Raw genomic sequence first — 20058 nt, forward strand, 5'->3', positions numbered from 1 at the left:
TGTGTCCTGTCCACCCCTCAGCCAGGGATCTGGGACCCAGAAGAGAAGACAAAAAAAGGGAGGGCTGGCGGCTGACCTTGGGAGCGCTAAGGGTCCTATGCTCCAAAGGCGGGCATTCTGCCAGGCCCGGGGGAGTCGAACTGCAGCCCCTCAAAATGAGCAGGAAGGTGACTGGGCTGACCTTGTAAGCCTGGCCTTGGGCGGTTCGGGAATATAGATGCGGAAGGGGAACTGCAGCCATACAGCTGAGATCCGTCTGTGGTTTGAGAGGGAAGACAGGCTGGCCAGGAGAGGAGATGGCCAGCATCTTCTTTTCCCCTTGCTGGCAGCTGGGAGGTAAGCCCTGCCCTTCCCTGGAAGCATCCTGAGGCCCTGGGCTATGGAGAAGAGACAGGGGACAGGGATCATAGTCACCTCCTCGACAGAGGAAGAAGCTGAGGCCCAGGGAGGGGACAGGCTGGTCCAAAGGTCTCAGGGCCAGTTAGCTGCGGAGCTGGTCCTGGACCCTATGCCACCCCTGCTCTGGGAGTCTGCATTCCCTGGGCAGGTGCTGATTGGTGAGTGCCCTGGGGTCCTGGGGTCCAGCCTCAGCTGCTCCTCTTGGGGAGGGCTGTGGGGAGACTTGGCTGTGGGCTGCAGGCTGCCCCAGGGGCGTGGAGATGGGCAGGGCCGGCGCCACTGTCCCGGGACTGCTTGTGAGAAGTCCTGCTGCCTGAGCCCCACTCCAGACTGGGCCAGACCTGGGACCCTGCCTAATCCCTCCTCTTCCCTGAGGTTCTAGGTCTTTTCATCCACACTCAGATTCTGAAAGGCTTTGATTCTCAGCTCCTAGAAGCTCTTGCATCCTCATCACCTCTTTCTCTCTCTCTTTCTTTTCCTCTCTCCCCCTCCCTCCCTCCCTCCCTCCCTTTCAGTCCCAACATTCTAAGCGTCTCAGCTGCTTGCGGTGACTGTGTCTGACTTTAATAGAATAGCCAATCTGGAAACAGGGATGGTAGTGCCCCTTTCCCCAAGAGCTGGTGCTGCCGGCCAAAGGGAGGTGGGATGGGGCCGAATATAACCCAGGCTCCCCCAGGACCTCTCACCTGGAAGTGTCAAAGGTGGTGATGAGTTGCCCTCGGGAACATCACAGCCTAAATGGCTCCTGCAGCCCATCTCATGCTAGTTAATGGCCTCTGGGACAGCTCAGAGGGGAGGGGAGGGGAGGGGAGGCTGGGAGGGGAGATGCTGACAGGCTTCTTTTCTATGTGGTGTCAAGATTTCTGAGAGCTCTTTTTTTCATGTTGGTAACATGTGGCCTGCAAAAGAGGATGCACCATCGCGTTGGGCTGGGAAACTAAGCCTGACCAAGCTCTGTGGATTTTCTTTCTGCAGGACTTATCAGAGCCTTTGATGGGTTAATTCACAAGACCAAGTAGGGCCTGCAGTATTTCTCTAACTTGGGAACTACTAGAGCTTCTTAGGAAGTGCTTAGCAAAGTTACGTCTTGGTAAAATCAGGGAGATAGCCCCAGAGAAAGGAAGGAAGGGACTCCGGAGACCACAGTGGCTAAAAGCACGGGCTTTGAGATTTGGTAGACTGGAGCTTGAATCCTGGCTTGGCTACTTGCTCTGTGATCTTGGATATCACTTAGCCTCTTTGGACTTTCGTTTCCTTGTCTTTAACGTGGGGGCAATAATAGCATTTGTTTCACAGAGGTAAGGCGAGGATTGAACGATCATCTGGGAAAAGTGCTTTGCACAGTGCCGGGTGCAAAGTGAGCACTTGCTGAACGGGAACTGTCATTTCCCTCATTCTTCTTCTTGGAATCCAAGGCCCTTTTCACTGTGCCAGACAGACCTCTGTTTATTCCCACTAGCCATCTGGTGTTCTGCCAGGCACTGCGTGGCTGGAGTGTGGGGGGCAGTCGGGTGAGGATGTGGAGGCCTGAGGCCCAGGGTATGGGGACCTTTACAGACATGTCACAAGGCTGGCATCCCAGGGAGGAGGACTGGTGTGTGCAGAGCTTTGGAGGTGGGATCACTCAAGCCCAGGCTCATCTCTGGTGACTGTCGGTTGGCCTCTCTGAGGCCTCTTAAGCAAACACTCCAGCTCCAGATAAAGCAGGCCACCAGGTGGGTGGCTCTGGATAGCTGGCTTTCCGGGAGAACCCAGCGTCCTTTCACCTGGGCAGGTGCCCCGCTCCTCCCCTTCCCCGGTCTCCCCGCGGGGCCAGGGCCCGTCTGGGCACACAGAGGGAGCCGTGGTCCAGGGACTTGGCTGGACCAGAAGCCGTGGGGTGGTGGGCCCTGCGCGGCGGGGCAGCCCTCCAGCGGGTCTGGTGCAAGAATGTGGGACCCATCCCGGCAGTGAGCAGGCAAGGCCTTGGCATCCGCCAGCCCCTGCGGGCAGGCAGCTAGCTTAATTTTTATTCTCTTTTATTGTAGAAAAATTCCTGAAACCTGAGGTCACTCTGTTTTCCCCAGCCAGGCCGGAACACCCTTCCTGTGGGGAGTCCTGTGTGGTCACCTAGCTGGGGCCTCAGTCACCCGGCTTGCGGAGCAGGAAGAGAGGGAGGAGAGATGGGCTCCACGTGTGTCAGCCGTGCTCCCAGGAGCCACGGGCACTGCTGAGAGGCTGGCGGCTGGGCTGGGAGTGAGGCGTGGTCCGGGGTCCCACCGGGTCTGATGGGGGCGCCTCCTTTGTCTGTTGGGTACGTGGTGTTTCTAAGTTAGATCGACGTTTACAAAAGAGTTTGGAAACGGCTGGTGGAGGGTCCTCTGCACCCCCGACACCACTCCTGTGGAGGAAACACCTGCTGTACAGCCTCCGCTCTCTTCTAACGTTCCTCCTCGCTCTTCCACACGTGTGGTGCGCACACGTGCACACACACCTACATCCACACTCCCGTGCGTGCTTCTACCCTCAAGGACTTCACGCTCGCCAACCCCTCTCTTGGCCAAATCCTTCTTTCCTAAGGCCCTGTGCCCAGGGCTCGGGGGAGGGGCATAGCCGGCAGCTCCGTTTTGCCCCCTCTTCCCCTCCCCCCACTGGAGAGCAGTTGAGGATGGGGGCTGGAGCTGGAAAGCTGAGCTGGGTCCTCTCTCTACTGTCCCTCCCCCCGAGGAAGGCAAGACCAGGCTCACACCTGAAGACCCACTCAGGCGGGGGCTCCTTCCCCCACCCACGCCCTCCTGCTCCCAGCTGTGCTTTGGGAGGCTTCTTCCAGGCTCCTGGCACCCTGCTAAATGCTGGGTGAACCAGCCCGGGTGGTGATTCACCCTCACCACCAGTGAGGTTGAGAAGAGGCACGCGGGGAGGCAAGCTGCCCTGGACCCCGTCCGGGGCCAACCTTTTACCATCTGAGTGATCTGGGGCTGGGCCCTACCCGCCTCTGACTCTGTTAAACAGGGCTACTGGTGTTATCCCAGCCTTGTAAGCCAGTGGCTCTAAGCCCACGGAGTGTCGATCAACAGGACACCTGTTAAAGCCAGACTCCCGAGCCCCACCCCAGACCTGCAGCGTCTGCCCTTCAGTGTGCAGGGGCCTGTGAATCTGCATTTTAGTGAACTTCCTCGGGTGGTTCTGACCCGTGGGTGGGTTTGGGCACCTCTGATGTTAACTCCTCATGGCAAAGGGGGGCACATAGGGTTGAATGTAGGTCATGGTCGGCCCCCTTCCCTGCGTCCCACCAAGAACACGGAAGTTAATTCTGATGGCAGATGGGCACTTAGGCAAAGCTTCATGGGGAGGGCGTGTCTTCACTGAGTTTCGAAAGATGAGGGGGGTCATGGAGTTAGGGAAGGCATTCCAGGCAAAGAGACAGGCTGGCCGGGGGGTGGATAAGTTTGTGGTCCACAGTGTATGTTACGGGCAGGAGAAGGAAAGGTATGGGGGCCCAGGTCCAGGTCATCTTCCTGGGGAGGTGCCTGCCCAGGAAGGGTTAACCCCAGAGCTGCCCAGGTCCTGTCCACTCAACTTCCACCTCCATCCTCCGAGGAAATGGGTTTTCCAGGAGCCTGGATTGGGCCAGCGGTGACTCGTGGCTCTACACGGATGGCAGAGGAAGTGACTCAGGCCCTGGCGGGAGAAAGTGAGCCATGGGTCCCCTGCCCGTTTCCCTCTCCCCTACCACGAGGATGGGCAGGGCTGGGCCTGCACAGCCGGGGCCCTTCCTCCTGGACCCAGCCAGCCCTGGGGATGGGCAGCCGGGGAGTCTTGGCTTAAAGGGGCCCTGGCCCCCTCCGCTCTGCCTGGATCCTTGGGGACTCTGATGGTGGCCCCCATTGTGTCAAGCTGGGCCAGACTGTTTTGTTCTCTGTGTTTACGGAAGGCCTGAGGTCAAGGGCAGCTGCTCCAGAAGGGGAGCTGGGGAATGAGGACATCCCTAGGGGGCTCGGCCCCCCAAATCCTCTCTCCCAGGCTGGAGTTGTCTGCACTGCCTGTGGTCTTGGCTGACCCCCGCCCCACCATTTTTCTCTCCTTTTCTTTGGGGGGTGTCTCCCAAAGCCAGGGGGGCATGCATCTCTATAAACTGACAGTGCCAGCTCTGCAAGGAGTTCTCTAGGGTGAGACTGAGGTCTGTGTCTTGGCTTCACTGGCGGAGATCTCGGAACAGATGGCCCTTCCCTAGTCTCAGTTTCCTGATCTGTAAAATGGCAAAACAGTAGGACCAGCCTTACAGGGTGGCTCTGAGGATTTCATGATAACGTAGATGGTGCCCCAGTTCAGCTCTCCTGTCCTTTAGAGGCTTCTGGGGACAGGCTCAGTTCCCGGCTGTGAGGAGGGAAGTTTTCTGGGTGGGGTTTCAGTCTTCCCGGAAAGGAAATTTCATGCTCTAAGAATTTCCCATCAAGGTGCTTTGGAAGTTGAGCTGGCTGTGGGGGCCCCGAGGGGGTTACATGGAGGGTAGGAGGGAAGGTGTAGGAGTAGGAACCTGTGACAGGCCCAGGGGTTGAGTGAGGGGCAGGCATGAGCTGGTCAGGAAGGATACAGAGATATCTAGATGACACCTATGGTGCCTGCCGTGTGCATGGCCCTGCTCTAAGTCCTCTACAGGTATCAATTCATTTAATTCTCACAATGACCCTTGCAGTAGTCTCAATTTTTATTCCTATCTACAGATGATGAGAGTGAGGCCCAGAGAGGGTGAGTAACTAGCCCAAGGACACACAGCTATTGAGTAGGAGGACTGGGATTTGAACCCAGACAGTCTGCCTCCAGAGTCTACTAAGGGTGGGTTAAAGGAAGCCAGGCAGTCCCTCCCCTCAAATCCCAAGAATGTCCATAGGACTAGAGTTGTTCACCTTGGAGTGGCTATTCGAGTCGCCAAGGTAGAGTGGGGATGAGCCAGGAATGTCAGGTCATGCCATTGATCCCTGTCTGTTGGAATCATGGTAGTTCACAGTGGTGCAGCCTCACTTGTATCCCTTCAGTGATGGGGAGCTCACTCCCTGTTTCCACCTTTTTCCTCTCAAAGGAATCAGTCCAGGAGGACTGATGAAAGCAGATGATTCTGCCCTGTCCTGGGCCCTGTATACCGAGGGTGGTAGCTCACTTTGAAGGTCAGTGGGCCGGAGAGATACATGGATTCTGGCCAGCTCCATCCTTGTTTTCTGTATGATGTCAGGAAATCACTGGCCCTCTCTGGGCCTTGAATCCAAATGCCATAAGATGGAGAATTGGGGCCAAATTTGCAAAGTGATTGTGAGCTCTGAGTTCAGAAGTATAAAGCAGGGGTCAAAGCAGGGGTGGGTGGGTGGCTTCTTGGAGGAGGTGTCATTTGGATTGGGGATCAAATATAGACAGAGACAGCAACCGGCAGAAAAAAGAAGGAAAGAGAAAGGGTCCAGGAGAGACATGTTTCTGTCCCTGGATGCTGGATTTCCTTTCACTGGTCTGGAGTGTTAGTTTCAAAAGGAGCCAAAATGCTCAGAGAGGACACAGAGTGAAACCTTAAATATCACAATGTAGGAAACAGCGGCCATTCCCCCAAACACTTTCACATCCTTCCTCTCAGGGGTCTTGTGATGTCACCAGGGCAGGATGATGAACCCAACTGACCAATGATTAGACTGACCAGGCCCTACAAATTGGGGTTCCATTACACATGGTGGGACACTGGAGACGGGCTCTAGCTTGAGGGGGCCAGCTTTGTTCAAGGAAGGCCCAGCCCAGGAAGGAGACAGTGAACTCCTGCGTGGACCACCCCTGCATTTAATGCTGCCCTTAAATATTCCATCCAAAAGCCACTTCTTCCCAGAAGCCCTCCTTGGTTTCCTCCCAAAGTCAAACTCCTCTCATGCCCCATGGTTGCCAGGCTTCCTTTTGTCTGGCTTGTGGCAGATGATTGCATCTGTCACCACAGCCATATGTAGTTCCTCACAGGATGAGGATGGCTGTTCGTGACTGCCAGCACCCAGCTCAGTCATAAGGCCAGCTGGCAGTGGGGAGGGCCAAGCCACCCAGCATCTCTCTGTAAGTACCAGGCACGCAGGTTCCCTGCCAGGCACTACAGTCCTGACCAAGCAGGGAAAGCCCTTGGCATCTGGAACAATCTTGGGCAAGTCATTTAATTCCTTGGATCTCAGGTTCCCTGTCTGTGAAATGGGCCAGTGGTAGGGCTGACTTCACAGGGTTGGAACGAAGATTAATACAGGTATAGGGGTGAGGGGGGTGGGTCAGCACAGGCTGGCAGGTAGTAGGTACTCAGCTAATAGAGGCTGGGGGTGGGGTTATTCTACAAGAGGATGGGGCTGAGGGGAACTGGATCTCCCCCGACTTGGGCCACACTATGTCTCCCGGCCAGGCTGGGACGTCCCCCTGCCTATCCAGCTGCCCTGGGAACTGGCTCCCCCTGGTGGCCATAACAGGAAGTGCCTGTCTCCTCTATCCCCTGGCTGTAGAGGGCGCTGTGGCTGCACTGATCCTTCACTCCATTTCCCTCACTGTCCGCCTGCCCAGCGACCTCCATGCACACTAGGCCCTGTGCACAGAGATGGATCAGCAGCTCCCTGGCTGGCACCAGGAGGAGGGATGTACCATCCTGCACCTCCCAGAGTTGGCTAATGGGACCCTATGAAACCGAAACACACGCACAGACATAGAGAACCAAAGGAGGCCAGGACTGACTGTAGAGGGAGTTGAGGAAGGCTTCCTGAAGGAGGTGACCTCTGAGCTGGGTCTTAGAGATGATTATGGTGAGGTTCCAGGAGGAGAGCCCTGCAAGCCCCCTTTTTCCTGTGTCTTCTTCAGGCCTGGAGGGGGCAGGGTGGTTGGGGTGCTTCCTGGTGGTGCTGGGAGCCTCCTCCCCCGCAATTCTGACCTGATTACCCCATCACTGCTGGATCCGGAGGGAGGTACTATTATTCGTCCTGTTTTCCATGACCCTTTTACAGGGTCGTGCAGCGAGCAAGAGGTGGAGCTGGAACTTGAACTCAGCCACTGCCTCTTTTTAATTTTTATATTTTAATTTTATCTTATTGAAGAATAGTTGATTTACAATGTATTGATTTCTGCTGTACAGCAAAGTGATTCAGTTATACAGTTATACATATATATTCTTTTTCATATTCGTTTCCATTATGGTTTATCACAGGTTACTGAATATAGTTCCCTGTGCTATAAAGTAGGATCTTATTGTTTATCCATCCTATATGTAATAGTTTGTATGTACTAATCCCAAACTCCCAATCTATCCCTTCCCCACCCCCCCACCGGCAACCACAAGTCTGTTCTCTATGTCTGTGTGTCTGTTTCTGTTTCATAGATATGGTCATTTGTGTCATATTTTAGATTTCACATATAAGTGATATCATATGGTATTTGTCTTTCTCTGTCTGACTGACTTCACTCAGTATGATAATCTCTAGGTCCATCCGTGTTGCCGCAAATGGCATTATTTCGTTCTTTTTTATGGCTGAGTAGTATTCCATTGTATATACGTACCACATCGTCTTTATCCATTCTTCTGTCGATGGACATGTAGGTGGTTTTCACGTCTTGGCTGTTGTGAATAGCGCTGCTATGAACATAGGGGTGCGTGTATCTTTTTGAATTATAGTTTTGTCTGGGTATATGCCCAGGAGTGGGATTGCTGGATCATCTGGCAACTCTATTTTTAGTTTTCTGAGGAACCTCCATACTGTTCTCCATAGTGGCTGCACCAGTTTACATTCCCACCCACAGTGTAGGAGGGTTCCCTCTTCTCCACACCCTCTCCAGCATTTGTTATTTGTAGACTTTTTAATGATGGCCATTCTACCTGTGTGTGTTGATACCTCACTGTAGCTTTGATCTGCATTTCTCTAATAATTCGCGCTGGGGTGCATCTTTTCGTGTGCCTGTTGGCCATTTGTATGTCTTCTTTTAGACACTACCTCTCGATGCTCAGCTCCTGGCAGCTCTGGGGAGGTCCATGGACTGTTTCCACACTTGCCTCCCCACCTCATATCCCACATCCACGCTACCCTGGCTTCTCCCTCTTCAGGGCTGGCACAGCCACCCTGTGGGTCAGGCCCTCAAGCCAACACTCCTGGCCTCTTTCAGGCGGTGACTTCTCAGGGTGACTTTGGGGAGGAAGATGGCTGCCCAAGTGCTGCTGCAGACAGTGCCGTTCCTGCTGGGTCTGCTCCTGGTTCCAGGTAGGCTTTCCTGTAGGTACCCTAGGACTTGACGTTAAAATGCCATCCTTATGTTAAGGATGTCTAGGTCAGCTGCCAGCACATCCACTAATCCCTTTGGGCAGGCACAGGCCTGAGGACACAGCTTAGCAAGTGGATGGTGGTACCTTGGAGGAAAGATAAAGGCACCCCTTCCTTCTGGCAGATGCAGCCCCACAGTGCACAGATGGGAGTGAGGAGCATGGACTGGGTTTTGGCCCTGCTCACCTCTGCAGCCAGTGCATCCTTGTGCAGTACACAGCCTGCACAACTGTTTGTGGCAGGCATGGCCTCATTAAATATTTTATTGCTATTTAAAATATTATTTTGTCTTTGAAATTATTATTGATTTTGAGTTTGTTCTTTTCATGTTTTGAAGCCAATAATCTTTGAATAGGGTAGACTCACATTTTTGGAGACCCTTTGAGGTATAGGTCCTTGGAATGTGTGCGGGTCCTAGGCACTGGGCTCCTGTGTTCTGGGCCCAGAGCCTGCCCCCAGGCCCAGAGTCCCATCTGCAGTCTCTGCTTCCTCAGGTGCCCGTGGCGGGGGCCCCCGGGAAGACTTCCGCTTCTGTGGCCAGCGGAACCAGACGCAGAACAGCGGCCTCCATTATAAGCGGGCATCTGAGCTGCACATCTCCATCAGGAACACTGAGGAGGCCCTCACAGTCCATGCGCCCTTCCCTGGAGCCCATCCGGCTCCTAGATCATTCCCTCATCCCAGGGGCCTCTACCACTTCTGCCTCTACTGGAACCGCCACGCTGGGAAATTGCATCTTCGTTACGGCAAGAGCGACTTCGTGCTGAGTAACCAAGCCTCTGACCTGCTGTGCTTCCGGCGTCAGGAGGAGAGCCTGGCCGAGGGGGCCCCCCTGTTCGCCACATCTGTCAGCTCCTGGTGGAGCCCCCAGAACACCAGTCTGCCCAGTGCAGCCGGCTTCATCTTCTCCTTCCACAGTAAGGCGACCTCCAGGCAGAAGGAGCAGCTTGGCCCAAGGCCTGGAGGCGGGGAAGGCAAAATGCACGGCGGGGTTAAAGCAGACTGGGCCGAATGTCAGGTCACGGGGCAGGCGCTCTGTTCGCAGGCAGCGGGGAGCCAGGGACGGTGTCTGAGGAGTGGAAGAGTGTGATCCAAGGTGGGCTTCAGGGAGGTTTGTGGGAAGGTAGGGGTGAGGGCGGAGGGGCGAAGTGCCATCCAGCGGCTGCGGGGAAGGTCCAGGTAAAGGAAGATGGGGGGTGAACAGGGTGGGAGCAGAGAGAATGGAGAGACGGGACTGGAGGTCAGGAGCCGGAGGAAAAATTCTGCTTCATCAGCATCACCTAGATTGTTTATCCCCATTTCACGGAGGAGAAACTGAGGCACAAAGTTGCACAGCTGGTGAGTGAGGGAGCCAGGATCTGAACCCAGCAGCTGACTGGCATGAGGGGACGGGGGCAGGGGTGTGGGGGAGAGCAAGAGGTCAGAGGTCAGGAAGCAGCGAGGCTGGAGACTGACACTGAGGTGTGCAGACTGTGTGTCTGGCTGGGGTGTGACAGGTGTGGTGTGGCCGCTGCCTTCTATTCAGTGCTGAGTGGGGGCATGGAGGAGGGGGTGGCCCGAAGGAGGTGGAGGCTCTACTCAAGGTCTAGGATTTCCCTGATTCTGGGGCCTTTCAAGCAGCTCCAGTTTGGGGCGGGGCTGCCAGGGGCAGGGGCAAAGGGCATTGAATATGTTAGCAGCTCTGGGCCCTTGGAAATGCTGGGGGGTGGCAGCAGTGGGTCCAGGTGCTGCCCAGGGCAGCAGACAGGGGCCGGGGTGGTAGATGGGGCTCCCCGCCCCCAGGCTGGGATTCTGCCCCAACCTGGGAGGGTTTAGGGCAAAGTCAGGCATAGCTGCAAATTGACTTCCTGAAGAACAGATCTGGCCTGGTCTTATTTGGTCTGTAGAGAGTTTTTTGAAAACATGAGCCAGGGTTTTCAAATGACCTAAAAATCAGGCTTTCTGCCTTATAAATTCAGATGTGACCACAGGGCCTGCCTTCCTTGCTGGCATAGGGCATGCCCCCTCCCCGCATGTCCTTCCTCATCTGCCTACCTCATCTGAGTCCTGTCTGAGCCCTGGAGTGCAGCCCTGAGTCTGCAGCCCTCGGGTGCACGGTACCCGGGTGGAGGGCCTGGAGCCACCACACAAGCCCCCTACCCGCCAGCTCCTCCTGGAGGGGGCCTGGCTGGCCCTGGGGAACTGGCCCTCCCAGCTCCCTGTGTGTAGTCAGAAGCATGCCTGGCTAGGTGTGTCCCAGCCCACCCTGCTGGGGCTGGAGTTGCTGGGGGCTCCACAGGACAGAGCCCCGTCTGGCTGCCTGCAGCTCTGAGTGACTTGGGGGAGGCCACTGCACCTCTCGGAGCCTCAGTTTCCTGCTCCATAAAATGGGGATGGAAGCTTTCAGAATCACAGGAGGATTAACTGAGAGTGTATTGAGTGTGGCCGGGCACCTCATTCAACAGCCTTTGGTGGGTCTGTCCGTCCCTCTCCCCCAGCTCCTCCTCTGAAGACCTCCCACAGCGCCTCGGTGGACACATGTGAGCTGAAAAGGGACCTCCAGCGGCTCAGCCAGTTTCTGAAGCATCCCCGGAAGAGCTCAAGGAGACCCCCGTTCACCCCCGCGGGCCAGTAAGTTAAGTGTGGGTCCCGGTGTGTGAGGGGGAAGGAGGAGGCATCCCCCAGACCCGGGCAGGGCAAGGCAGGGACCTGGAGTGGGCGGCTGTATGGAAACCTCCTCTGGGGCTGGAATGTTCTCATCTTTCCATCTTCTCCCGGAGGAATTGAGATACAGCCCTGGAGGCCAAGCCCCTCCCCTGCCTGAGTTATTAAAAACGAATGTCACACCCACCAGCCTAGGTCAGCCGCACCCAAGCCCTCCTCTCCACCAATAAAGTGAAAAGGATTGACCCATTTTACAGCTCAGCAGACTGAGGCCCAGAGATGGGTAGGGCTGCTCTGTTGCACAAAGTGGGTCGGTCCAGGCAGAACTGGGCCCACAACCTGGTGGCCGAGTCCGAGGATAGGTCCCCACCCCGCTCCTTTCCTGTTTGCTCTGACGCTCTGGCTTCCTCCCTGCAGGTGACCCCTGCAGGTCATTCCGTCTGCCCCACACTCTTTCCTGTGTATCTGCCTGAGTCTCTCCTCTCCCTCTGTCTCCCCTGCCTGCTTGCCCGCCTGGATCCGCCCCTCACACCCAGCAGTCACCCACCCTCTCTCCCCACTGCCAGGCAGCTGCAGAGCCTGGAGTCGAAGCTGACCTCTGTGAACTTCACAGGGGACACGGTGTCCTTTGAGGAAGACCTGGTCAACGCCACGGTGTGGAAGCTCCAGCCCGCAGCCAGCCTCCAGGACCTGCACATCCACTCCCAGCGGGAGGTCAGGGGTCAGGATGGTGGCCAGGGCAGGAAGCAGATGTGGAGGCCCTGAGAACTCCCCTTCTCTGGGCCTCCGGGAGCCAGATGTGTGCTGATGAGGAAGGCCTCAGGCCCAAAGACTACCTCAGTCAGTGGCTACCCGGTGGAACTGAGGACCCTTCCTGATACAGTGGTGGGGACAGAGGTGGGGAGGGACCTGGTCCCTGCACAGGGGGCTCCTGTGGCACATCCCCGTGGACAGACAACCAACACCAAAATGCCTGTGCCCGCAGCCCTCTTGTGAGCCTGCCCTTGGTGGGCCTAGCTGGGGGCAGAGGGCTATACACCCTGCCTTTCTTATCCCCCAGCACACCAGGGAGCCATAGGCAGGGTCAGTGTCTGAAGCCCAGACACCAGAATACCACGTGATTCTCCCAGGCCCATTTGCCCCTGGGGCCCTGGGCTCTAACGACGAGGCACCCCACCGGCGCTGGTGCCAGGGAAAGGAGGGGTGAGAAGGGCTGTCGTGAGTCAGGCCTGGCTTCCTGAAGGAGGTGGGCTTAGAGATGGCAGCGTCCAGGAAGGCATGTGCTGGGGGGATGTGGAGGGGATCTGGAGGTCCACCTCTGGCTGAGCCCCAGTGGGACTCTGGTCTGCAGGGGGAGCAGAGCGAGATCCTGGAGTACTCGGTGCTGCTGCCCCGCGAGCTCTTCCAGAAGACCAAGGGCCAGAGGCAGGAGGCTGAGAAGAGACTCCTCCTGGTGGACTTCAGCAGCCAAGCCCTGTTCCAGGTATGGGGCTGTCACCCTCGGGCCCTCCCCGGGGGGAAAGCAGCTTCAGTCTGACGGAGAGATGGAAGGGTAGGCATGGAACCCAGCCCCTTCCTCCAAGAGTCCTTGTAAAGTCAGAAATCGGACAGCAACGTGCAAATCTCCCTGGGAGATTTAGACCTGGGAGAGTGTTATTCTCACTATGGTGTAAATGACTACCCTTGCAAGAATTTTTTCCAGAGGGAGACTCAAAATCTGGGAGCAATGTGCAGGGCAGAGACAGGAGTCTAGAAGGTCTGGGGAACTTCTGGGCTTTGCTTCTCAGTCCTGAGCCCCCTCCCTCCCCTCTTCCCCCACCCCATATACCTAGGACAAGAATTCCAGCCAGGTGTTGGGGGAGAAGGTCTTGGGTATCATCGTGCAGAACACCAAAGCAGCCAACCTCTCGGAGCCCATGGTGCTCACCTTCCAGCACCAGCCACAGCCGGTGAGTATGAGCAAAGCAAACAAGGACACAAGGGTCCCCGTTGTCCATGTCCTCCTGTCGCCCTCCCTTCTGAATCACTTGTCTTTAACAAAATGATTGACTGGCTCAAGGCATCGGCCAGTCAGGTACAAAAGGGGTGGGGCCCTGGCACTGACTCCCTCAGCCTGGCTGGAAAGGAGTAGACTGTCGTGAGACCCACTCCCCTTCTTTCTTGTCCCTACAGAAGAATGTGACTCTACAGTGTGTATTCTGGGTTGAAGACCTGACATGTGAGTGTGGAGGGGCCTCTGAGTTGGGCAGGTACCTGGAGGCAGGTACCAGGGGGTCCTGGAAGGTGGGGGAGATGGAGTTAATCAAGGGGGGCTTCCTGGAGGAAGGTGGGCTTTGAAGAGGGAGTGATGGCAGGCTAGGGATCTGCTGAGGGGAGCAAAGGCTCAGAAGAGTGATGCAGTCGTGCATTTGTGGGGTATAGTGGGGTGCTGGGGTGCTGGGCTTGATCTCAGAGCCCCATGCTGGCCCCTCCTCAGTGAGCAGCCCGGGGAGCTGGAGCGATGTGGGCTGTGAGACCATCAGGAGAGAGACACAGACGTCCTGCCTCTGCAACCACCTGACCTACTTTGCAGTGCTGATGGTGCGTGGCCCCCTCCTTCCCTGCTCCCATACACAGGCCGGGTTCTTGCTGTGTGGCCGCCACTTCTCGCATATATGTCATCCATCCATTCCTCACAACAAGCCCCGAAGTGACTCCTGTTGTTGTCCCATTTTATAGATAAGGAAACTGAGGCTCAGAGAGGTTAGGCAATTTACTCAAGTTCACACAGCTAGTAGTAAGTAAAAGAGCTGGTCTCTAAAGCCCTTGTTCTTTATTCCCAAATTTTGGTGCATGATAAAAATGCAGGTTCCTGGTCCTAACCTAGGATTCTGATTCCACAGGGCTGGGGTGGGGCCAGGAGTATGTTTCTAAAGAGCCCTCAAGGGGATGCTGAGGCCCAGTGCAAGGCCCTTGTGATGGACTTCAGTGCCCCCAAGATCTCAGAAGCTTTGTGTCCTAGGCTCATTCTCCCCAAATCTTAGGACCCCAGCATCCGAGGGACCGGAGTGGTCTTCCAGCTGTCTCTGGGCGTGGCGAGCTCACTGGCTCACAGGAAACCTATTTCTGTTTTGAATGCTACAGAAAAATAATTAGTGCCGGGACAGAAAAGGGATTCTCTGGTGGAGGGTTCTTGACCTTGGTGGGACAGGGATCCATTTGAGAAGGTGGTGAAAAATGCACTCATGGGCTCACACTCTGCTCAGTTTGGGGGGCAGGTGTGGTTCACAGACGCCCAAGGCCGTCCAGGGACCACGGGTTAGACCTCCATCTGGGCAAACCCTCAGTGTCGAGTTGGGGGCACTGAGGCCAGCCCTGACCTGCCTCGTGGACCCAGGTTGCCTCTGTGGAGGTGGATGCCATACACAAGCACTACCTGACCCTCCTCTCCTACGTGGGCTGTGTCATCTCCGCCGTGGCCTGCGTCCTCACCATCGCCGCCTACCTCTGCTCTAGGTAGGACCTGGGAGCAAGAGGGAAGGGGGCAGGGAGAACCTCCATTCCAGGCCCCCGGGCTGGGACCCCACAATGAGGGAGACCCACCCTGGAGATTGGCCTGACTGACCCCGAAACGTGTGTATAGTTGTGGAAGCCCTGGGAGGTGCAGCCAGCTGACCCCCAGGCCTGACCTTTCCTGCTCAGATCTGTGGTGTTTGGGTAGCATAGCATTTCCAGTTTACATTAACTGCCAACATTTAAAATTGGGAGAGTTGACATAAGAATCTAGATTCCTGTCTTTGAATAACCAGATGTGATACCTCTGGGGGCACGTGATAATATGACGGTGATGGTAATGATAATGGTGAACGCTTACATCAAGCGGCCCGCATGCCACACACTGTTCTAAGTGCTTTACGCGCGTGAACTTGGTTCATCCTCACAAGGGCCCTGTGGAAGAGTGCTCAGAGAGAGCAAGTGACTTGACTGAGGTCACACAGCGGGGAAGTGGTAGAAGCAGGCTTGAACCCAAGCAGGCTGGCTCCAGGCCCACAAGGCCCGGGTTGGCGGAGCTGCCTGGCAGTGGCCGCTGTGGACGGGTAGAGCCTCCAGATTTTTCTCCAGCCCCTGTTCCCTAGTGCCTGTTTTGAGGCCCGACCCCCTGGCTCCATGGAGGCGTGTGTCACCCCAGTCGTTTGGGTGCCTGCTGAGAGAAGGGGCCGCCTTCGGTGGAGTGAAGAACGCCTCCGTCCACCCTCCGGCCGGCTGTGTGTGGGGTCTGGATTGTCAGTGCTGGGCTTGGCCTAAACTGAGCTCCACCTGCAGTTGGGCCCTGGACCCGTCTGGGTGGAAGGGGAGACATCCTTAGTTCTACTGTAGAATGAAGACTCTTGGAGCCTGCTCACTGTCCTTGCGGGGACCGGGGAGGGTAGAGCCGTGTGAAGGCGTGGCCACAGCTGCACACGTGGTGGGGCTGGAGCAGGCGATGAGGGGGGACGGCTGGCAGGCTGAGTGGAGAGCTGGGGGTGAGGGCACAAGCCCCTCCCAGCACCTGCCCATTGATCACAAAAGTGCCCCAGGACAAAGGGACAGGAACCCTTAGGGACTGAGCATCTTATCTGTGCCAGATGCTTTGTATCAGTGTAACCCTCACCCCAACCCTTCGAGGGGGGCCGTTCTCCCACTTCACAGGTGAGTAAACGGAGGGTGAGGGGGATGGGGCCAGCCTAAGGTGGTGCCTCAGGTTAGGGGTAGGGTGGGCCTGGGGATCCAGGACGGCAGGTGTTCTTCTGCAGCCTCTGGAGCAGGCAGTGGATGGCGCCAGGCGGACAGAAAGGCTGGGGACAGGAGGGCTGACAGTGCCCTGCACCACACAGTATCTTGGGATGGGAGCAGGACGTGCACACACAGACTTGCAAACTCAAGGACACAGGCCACACAGCGTGTGCTCGCAGATGCACAGTAGCGCAGACAGACAGGCAGACACAGAACATGGGTGGCATGGATTCTCCAAAACAGCAAAAAATCCAGTCTTTCCCTTCTGACTTTGGGAGCATCTGGTTGATTGTAGTGGCTGATTTGTCTTCCTCGCTGTGCTTGGTTAAATCTGCCGTTCAATGCACACGCGGTGCCTGAGCCTGTGGGTGTTGGACCCATGGAAGGTGCACGGGGACAGAGCCTAGCTGTAGCCACAGGAGACCGTGTGTGCGCGCGCGTGTGTGTGCGACCGTGTGTGTGTGCGCGACCGTGTAGCCTGGGAAGGCTGCCTGGAGGAGGAGGGGTGGGCGGGCACACCTCCCACCTCCCTGCCTTCCCACGCTGGCCACCAGAGTGACCCTGCCTGCCCTACCTCCACCCTCACCTGTGCAGGAGGAAGTCTAGGGATTACACCATCAAGGTGCACATGAACCTGCTGCTGGCCGTCTTCCTGCTGGATGTGAGCTTCCTGCTCAGCGAGCCGGTGGCCCTGGCAGGCTCCGAGGCTGCCTGCCGCGCCAGTGCCATCTTTCTGCACTTCTCCCTGCTCGCCTGCCTCTCCTGGATGGGCCTTGAGGGCTACAACCTCTACCGACTCGTGGTCGAGGTCTTCGGCACCTATGTGCCAGGCTACCTGCTCAAGCTGGGCATCGTGGGCTGGGGTAAGTTGGTGGAGGGGGTTGGTGGGCCCCCAGCCCTGCCTTTTCCTCTTGGTTTCTGGCAAAACATGGGCACTTGGTTCCACTTCTCCACCTACCCCTCTGACTATTCCCTCACTGCCTGCTTCCTTCACTCACGCATCCTCAGGGTTTGTTTACCTTGGCTAGGTCAAGGTCCTCTTTAGAAAGATGAGGTGATGAGCCCTGTCCCCAAGAAACGCTTACATATTCTCTACATCTCTCACTCTTTTACAAGTGGGGTTTGCAGACGGAGCCACCATGTATGGATGTGCAGGTTGTGCACTGCTCAAAGGCACCCAGTTGTGGATGAGTGGGGCCGTAATTCAGTCCTCACCTAATTCACCCAGGCTCGTGGTGGCCCTGCCTGTGGATCCCCATGAACCTCAGGTAACAGATTCCCCGTGGCTCTGGTATTGGTTCTTGGCCAACAGCAACCCAATTCACCTGTGGCCCAGACCTCTCTTTTGTCAGACCTGGAGGCCCGGGGGCACACACCACAAGTCCTTGAACATTGCACAGGCCCACCAACCTCCACATGTCCCCGACCCCAACTTGCTGCTCCTCCCGTGTTTCTCATTCGGCCCTTTCTTGGTTCACTTCATTGATTTACGTGAAATTCCTTCAGAGTTGGTTCTTTGTCAAAATCCAGGTGTTTGGTGGTGGGCAACCCTTCTAGGGAGCTCTCAATCTCCACCTCATGGACAAGGTCAAGGCCCAGGGCAGACATCCCCTCGGGGTATAACTCTAGATGTCCCCTGTTGAACTGTCCTCCACCCCACCAATGTCCTGTCTGCTCCTCCTCTCTCTCCTTGTGACAGCCAGCCCCTCAGCAGGGAACTGCAGGCCCTTTCCCCTAGGGGGCCCCAGGATGCTGAGGGTGCAGGGGTAAGGTCAGGGGAGATGGGCTCCCTTTATGAGAAACCAGAACTGGAAAGGAGAAGGATGGGTCCGAGCTCGGAGGACCTGCCCCAGATGGGGCTGGGTAAGCTCTGGGACCACAGGTCTGCGAGGAGGTCTCACCAGAGGGAAGGGGAGGGCAGGCTTCAGAGGGTGGGAGATGGAGCTCCATGCTTTGCTGCCCGCAGGCTTCCCCATCTTCCTGGTGACGTTGGTGGCACTGGTGGATGTGAACAACTATGGCCCCATCATCCTAGCTGTGCACAGGACCCCAGAGAGTGTCATCTACCCTTCCATGTGAGTGGCTTGTGCAGTGGGGGCAGGAAGGTGGGCCTCATGGTGCAGAGGTCAGAGAGTAGCCTGGGCCCAGGTCACGCTGACCAGGAGACTCCTGGGTGCCAAGCTGCTGGGGGTATTGGGGTGACCCTTTTCTCAGGGAGGGTGAGAACGGGCCTGGATCTGCCAGTCACTTGCCAGATGACCTTGCACAGGTCCTAGCCCCTCTCTGGGCCTCAGTTTCCCCACTTGCGAGTGGGAGTATGGGTTGGAGCAGCTGAGCCTCCAGCATGTTCCTTTGCTGCACCCTTCTGTCTTCTTCCCCAGGGAAAAATGGAAAGGCTGAGGCCCAGACAAGGCAGGAATCCACACCACACTGCTCAAAGGCACCCAGCTGGGGGATGAGTGGGGCTGAAATCCAGTCCTCCTCCACTCACCTAATTCACCCAGGCTGGTGGTGGCCTGGCCCGTGTGTCCCCCTGAACCAGACTAGAATCCAGGGCTCCTGAGCCCTAGGCTAGGAAGAAACCCTTTCCATTCCTTCAATGTTTTGAAAATTTCAGTTTTTTTACATCATGACCTGGTGATTTTTGCCTCACTTTGTGCCATCTGTATTATTATTTGTTTAATTTTTTCTTTAAATCATCTGGCTTGTTAAATGTATTTTTTTTAAAAAGTCATATCAACTATAAATGGGAAATAAGCATTACTTGTCATAAACAGTGAGTAGTCATGAAAGCAAACACAGGAACAAGGAAACCCTGGTACTAAATTCTTGATGAAAGCAGTGAGCCTAAGTCTGGCTTTTTTTGAAAAGGGAGACTAGCAAGTGTTAGAAGTGTTAAAAATGTTTTAGCACCAAATTAAGTCTTTCTCTTGACTACAGAGAAGGAATAAAGGAGAATTGAAAGGAGAGTGACTCTTTGGCCCTTGAGTCAGTGGTGTTTAAAGCAGCTGCCCTGCACTCGGGCTCACTGTGGTGCTTGCCCATGGGCCAGGAAGCACCGTGCCAGCCCAGCCTTGCAATGAGCCATCGTGCCCTTGCCCATAGGTGCTGGATCCGGGACTCCTTGGTCAGCTACGTCACCAACCTGGGCCTCTTCAGCCTGGTGTTTCTGTTCAACATGGCCATGCTGGGCACGATGGTGGTGCAGATCCTGCGGCTGCGCCCACACGCCCAGAAGTGGCCCCACGTGCTGACCCTGCTGGGTCTCAGTCTGGTCCTCGGCCTGCCCTGGGCCTTGGTCTTCTTCTCCTTTGCTTCTGGCACCTTCCAGCTTGTGGTCCTCTACTTTTTCAGCATCATCACCTCCTTCCAAGGTAGGCATGGAGAAAACCCCACCCCCTGGCCCAGGCAGGGTGCCCAAACATAGAGAACAGACCAGGGAAGGGATGACCCAGGTGACCTGAAGGGCCTTCTTTGGACCTCAGCCTTCCCATTCGTAAAATGGGGGCATCCAGGCCATAGTTGACAAGTCTTTATTGAGTACTTATAATGTACAGGCCCTATGTTAAGCCCTAGTGCTGTAGTTGTGAACTGGTTGGGCAAGGGCCTTGCTTCCACAGAGCTCATCTCTACTGGGAAGACCAAGTGTGATGAGCAAGGTCACAGACACAGAGGGCATCTAGGAGAGGAGGGAAGTAATAGTGGGCAATGTGATGGACAGGCTGAGCTTGGGTGGGGGACACTTGGGGGAGGGAAGCCTCTCTGTATAGGAGACATTTGAAGACAACAGAAGGATCCAGCCATGGAGAGATCAAGGGCCCGTTACTCCAAGTGTGTTTCTCAGACCAGCAGCATCGGCATTGGCAGGAGCTTGTTACCAACACAGACTCTGGCCCACCCCAGACCTGCCGAGTCAGAATCCTCCTTGTAACAGATGCCCAGGGGATGCAGTGCACGTTACAGGCTGAGGAGACCTGGTCCA

The 20058-nt window shown here is 56.1% G+C and overlaps 1 protein-coding gene across 3 annotated transcripts in view; it reads left to right on the plus strand.

The window, feature by feature from the left end:
* ADGRG1 (adhesion G protein-coupled receptor G1) overlaps window positions 1–20058 on the plus strand; it is a 91478-nt gene that overhangs the window by 10061 nt on the left and 61359 nt on the right. For 2 of the 3 annotated variants that reach the window (XM_028477945.2, XM_028477943.2), the window contains exons 2-13: window positions 8527–8621; window positions 9176–9598; window positions 11159–11291; window positions 11864–12038; window positions 12676–12807; window positions 13157–13273; window positions 13497–13542; window positions 13801–13904; window positions 14701–14819; window positions 16671–16939; window positions 18043–18151; window positions 19182–19450. In XM_028477945.2, coding sequence (XP_028333746.1) covers window positions 8561–8621; window positions 9176–9598; window positions 11159–11291; window positions 11864–12038; window positions 12676–12807; window positions 13157–13273; window positions 13497–13542; window positions 13801–13904; window positions 14701–14819; window positions 16671–16939; window positions 18043–18151; window positions 19182–19450 — 1957 coding nt within the window. In that variant the 5' untranslated portion in view covers window positions 8527–8560. The remainder of the gene's footprint in view (window positions 1–8526; window positions 8622–9175; window positions 9599–11158; window positions 11292–11863; window positions 12039–12675; window positions 12808–13156; window positions 13274–13496; window positions 13543–13800; window positions 13905–14700; window positions 14820–16670; window positions 16940–18042; window positions 18152–19181; window positions 19451–20058) is intronic. The other variant, XM_007107038.4, reaches the window with a different exon arrangement.

Source organism: Physeter macrocephalus, chromosome 17, assembly GCF_002837175.3.
Source record: "Physeter macrocephalus isolate SW-GA chromosome 17, ASM283717v5, whole genome shotgun sequence".
Taxonomy (NCBI): domain Eukaryota; kingdom Metazoa; phylum Chordata; class Mammalia; order Artiodactyla; family Physeteridae; genus Physeter; species Physeter macrocephalus.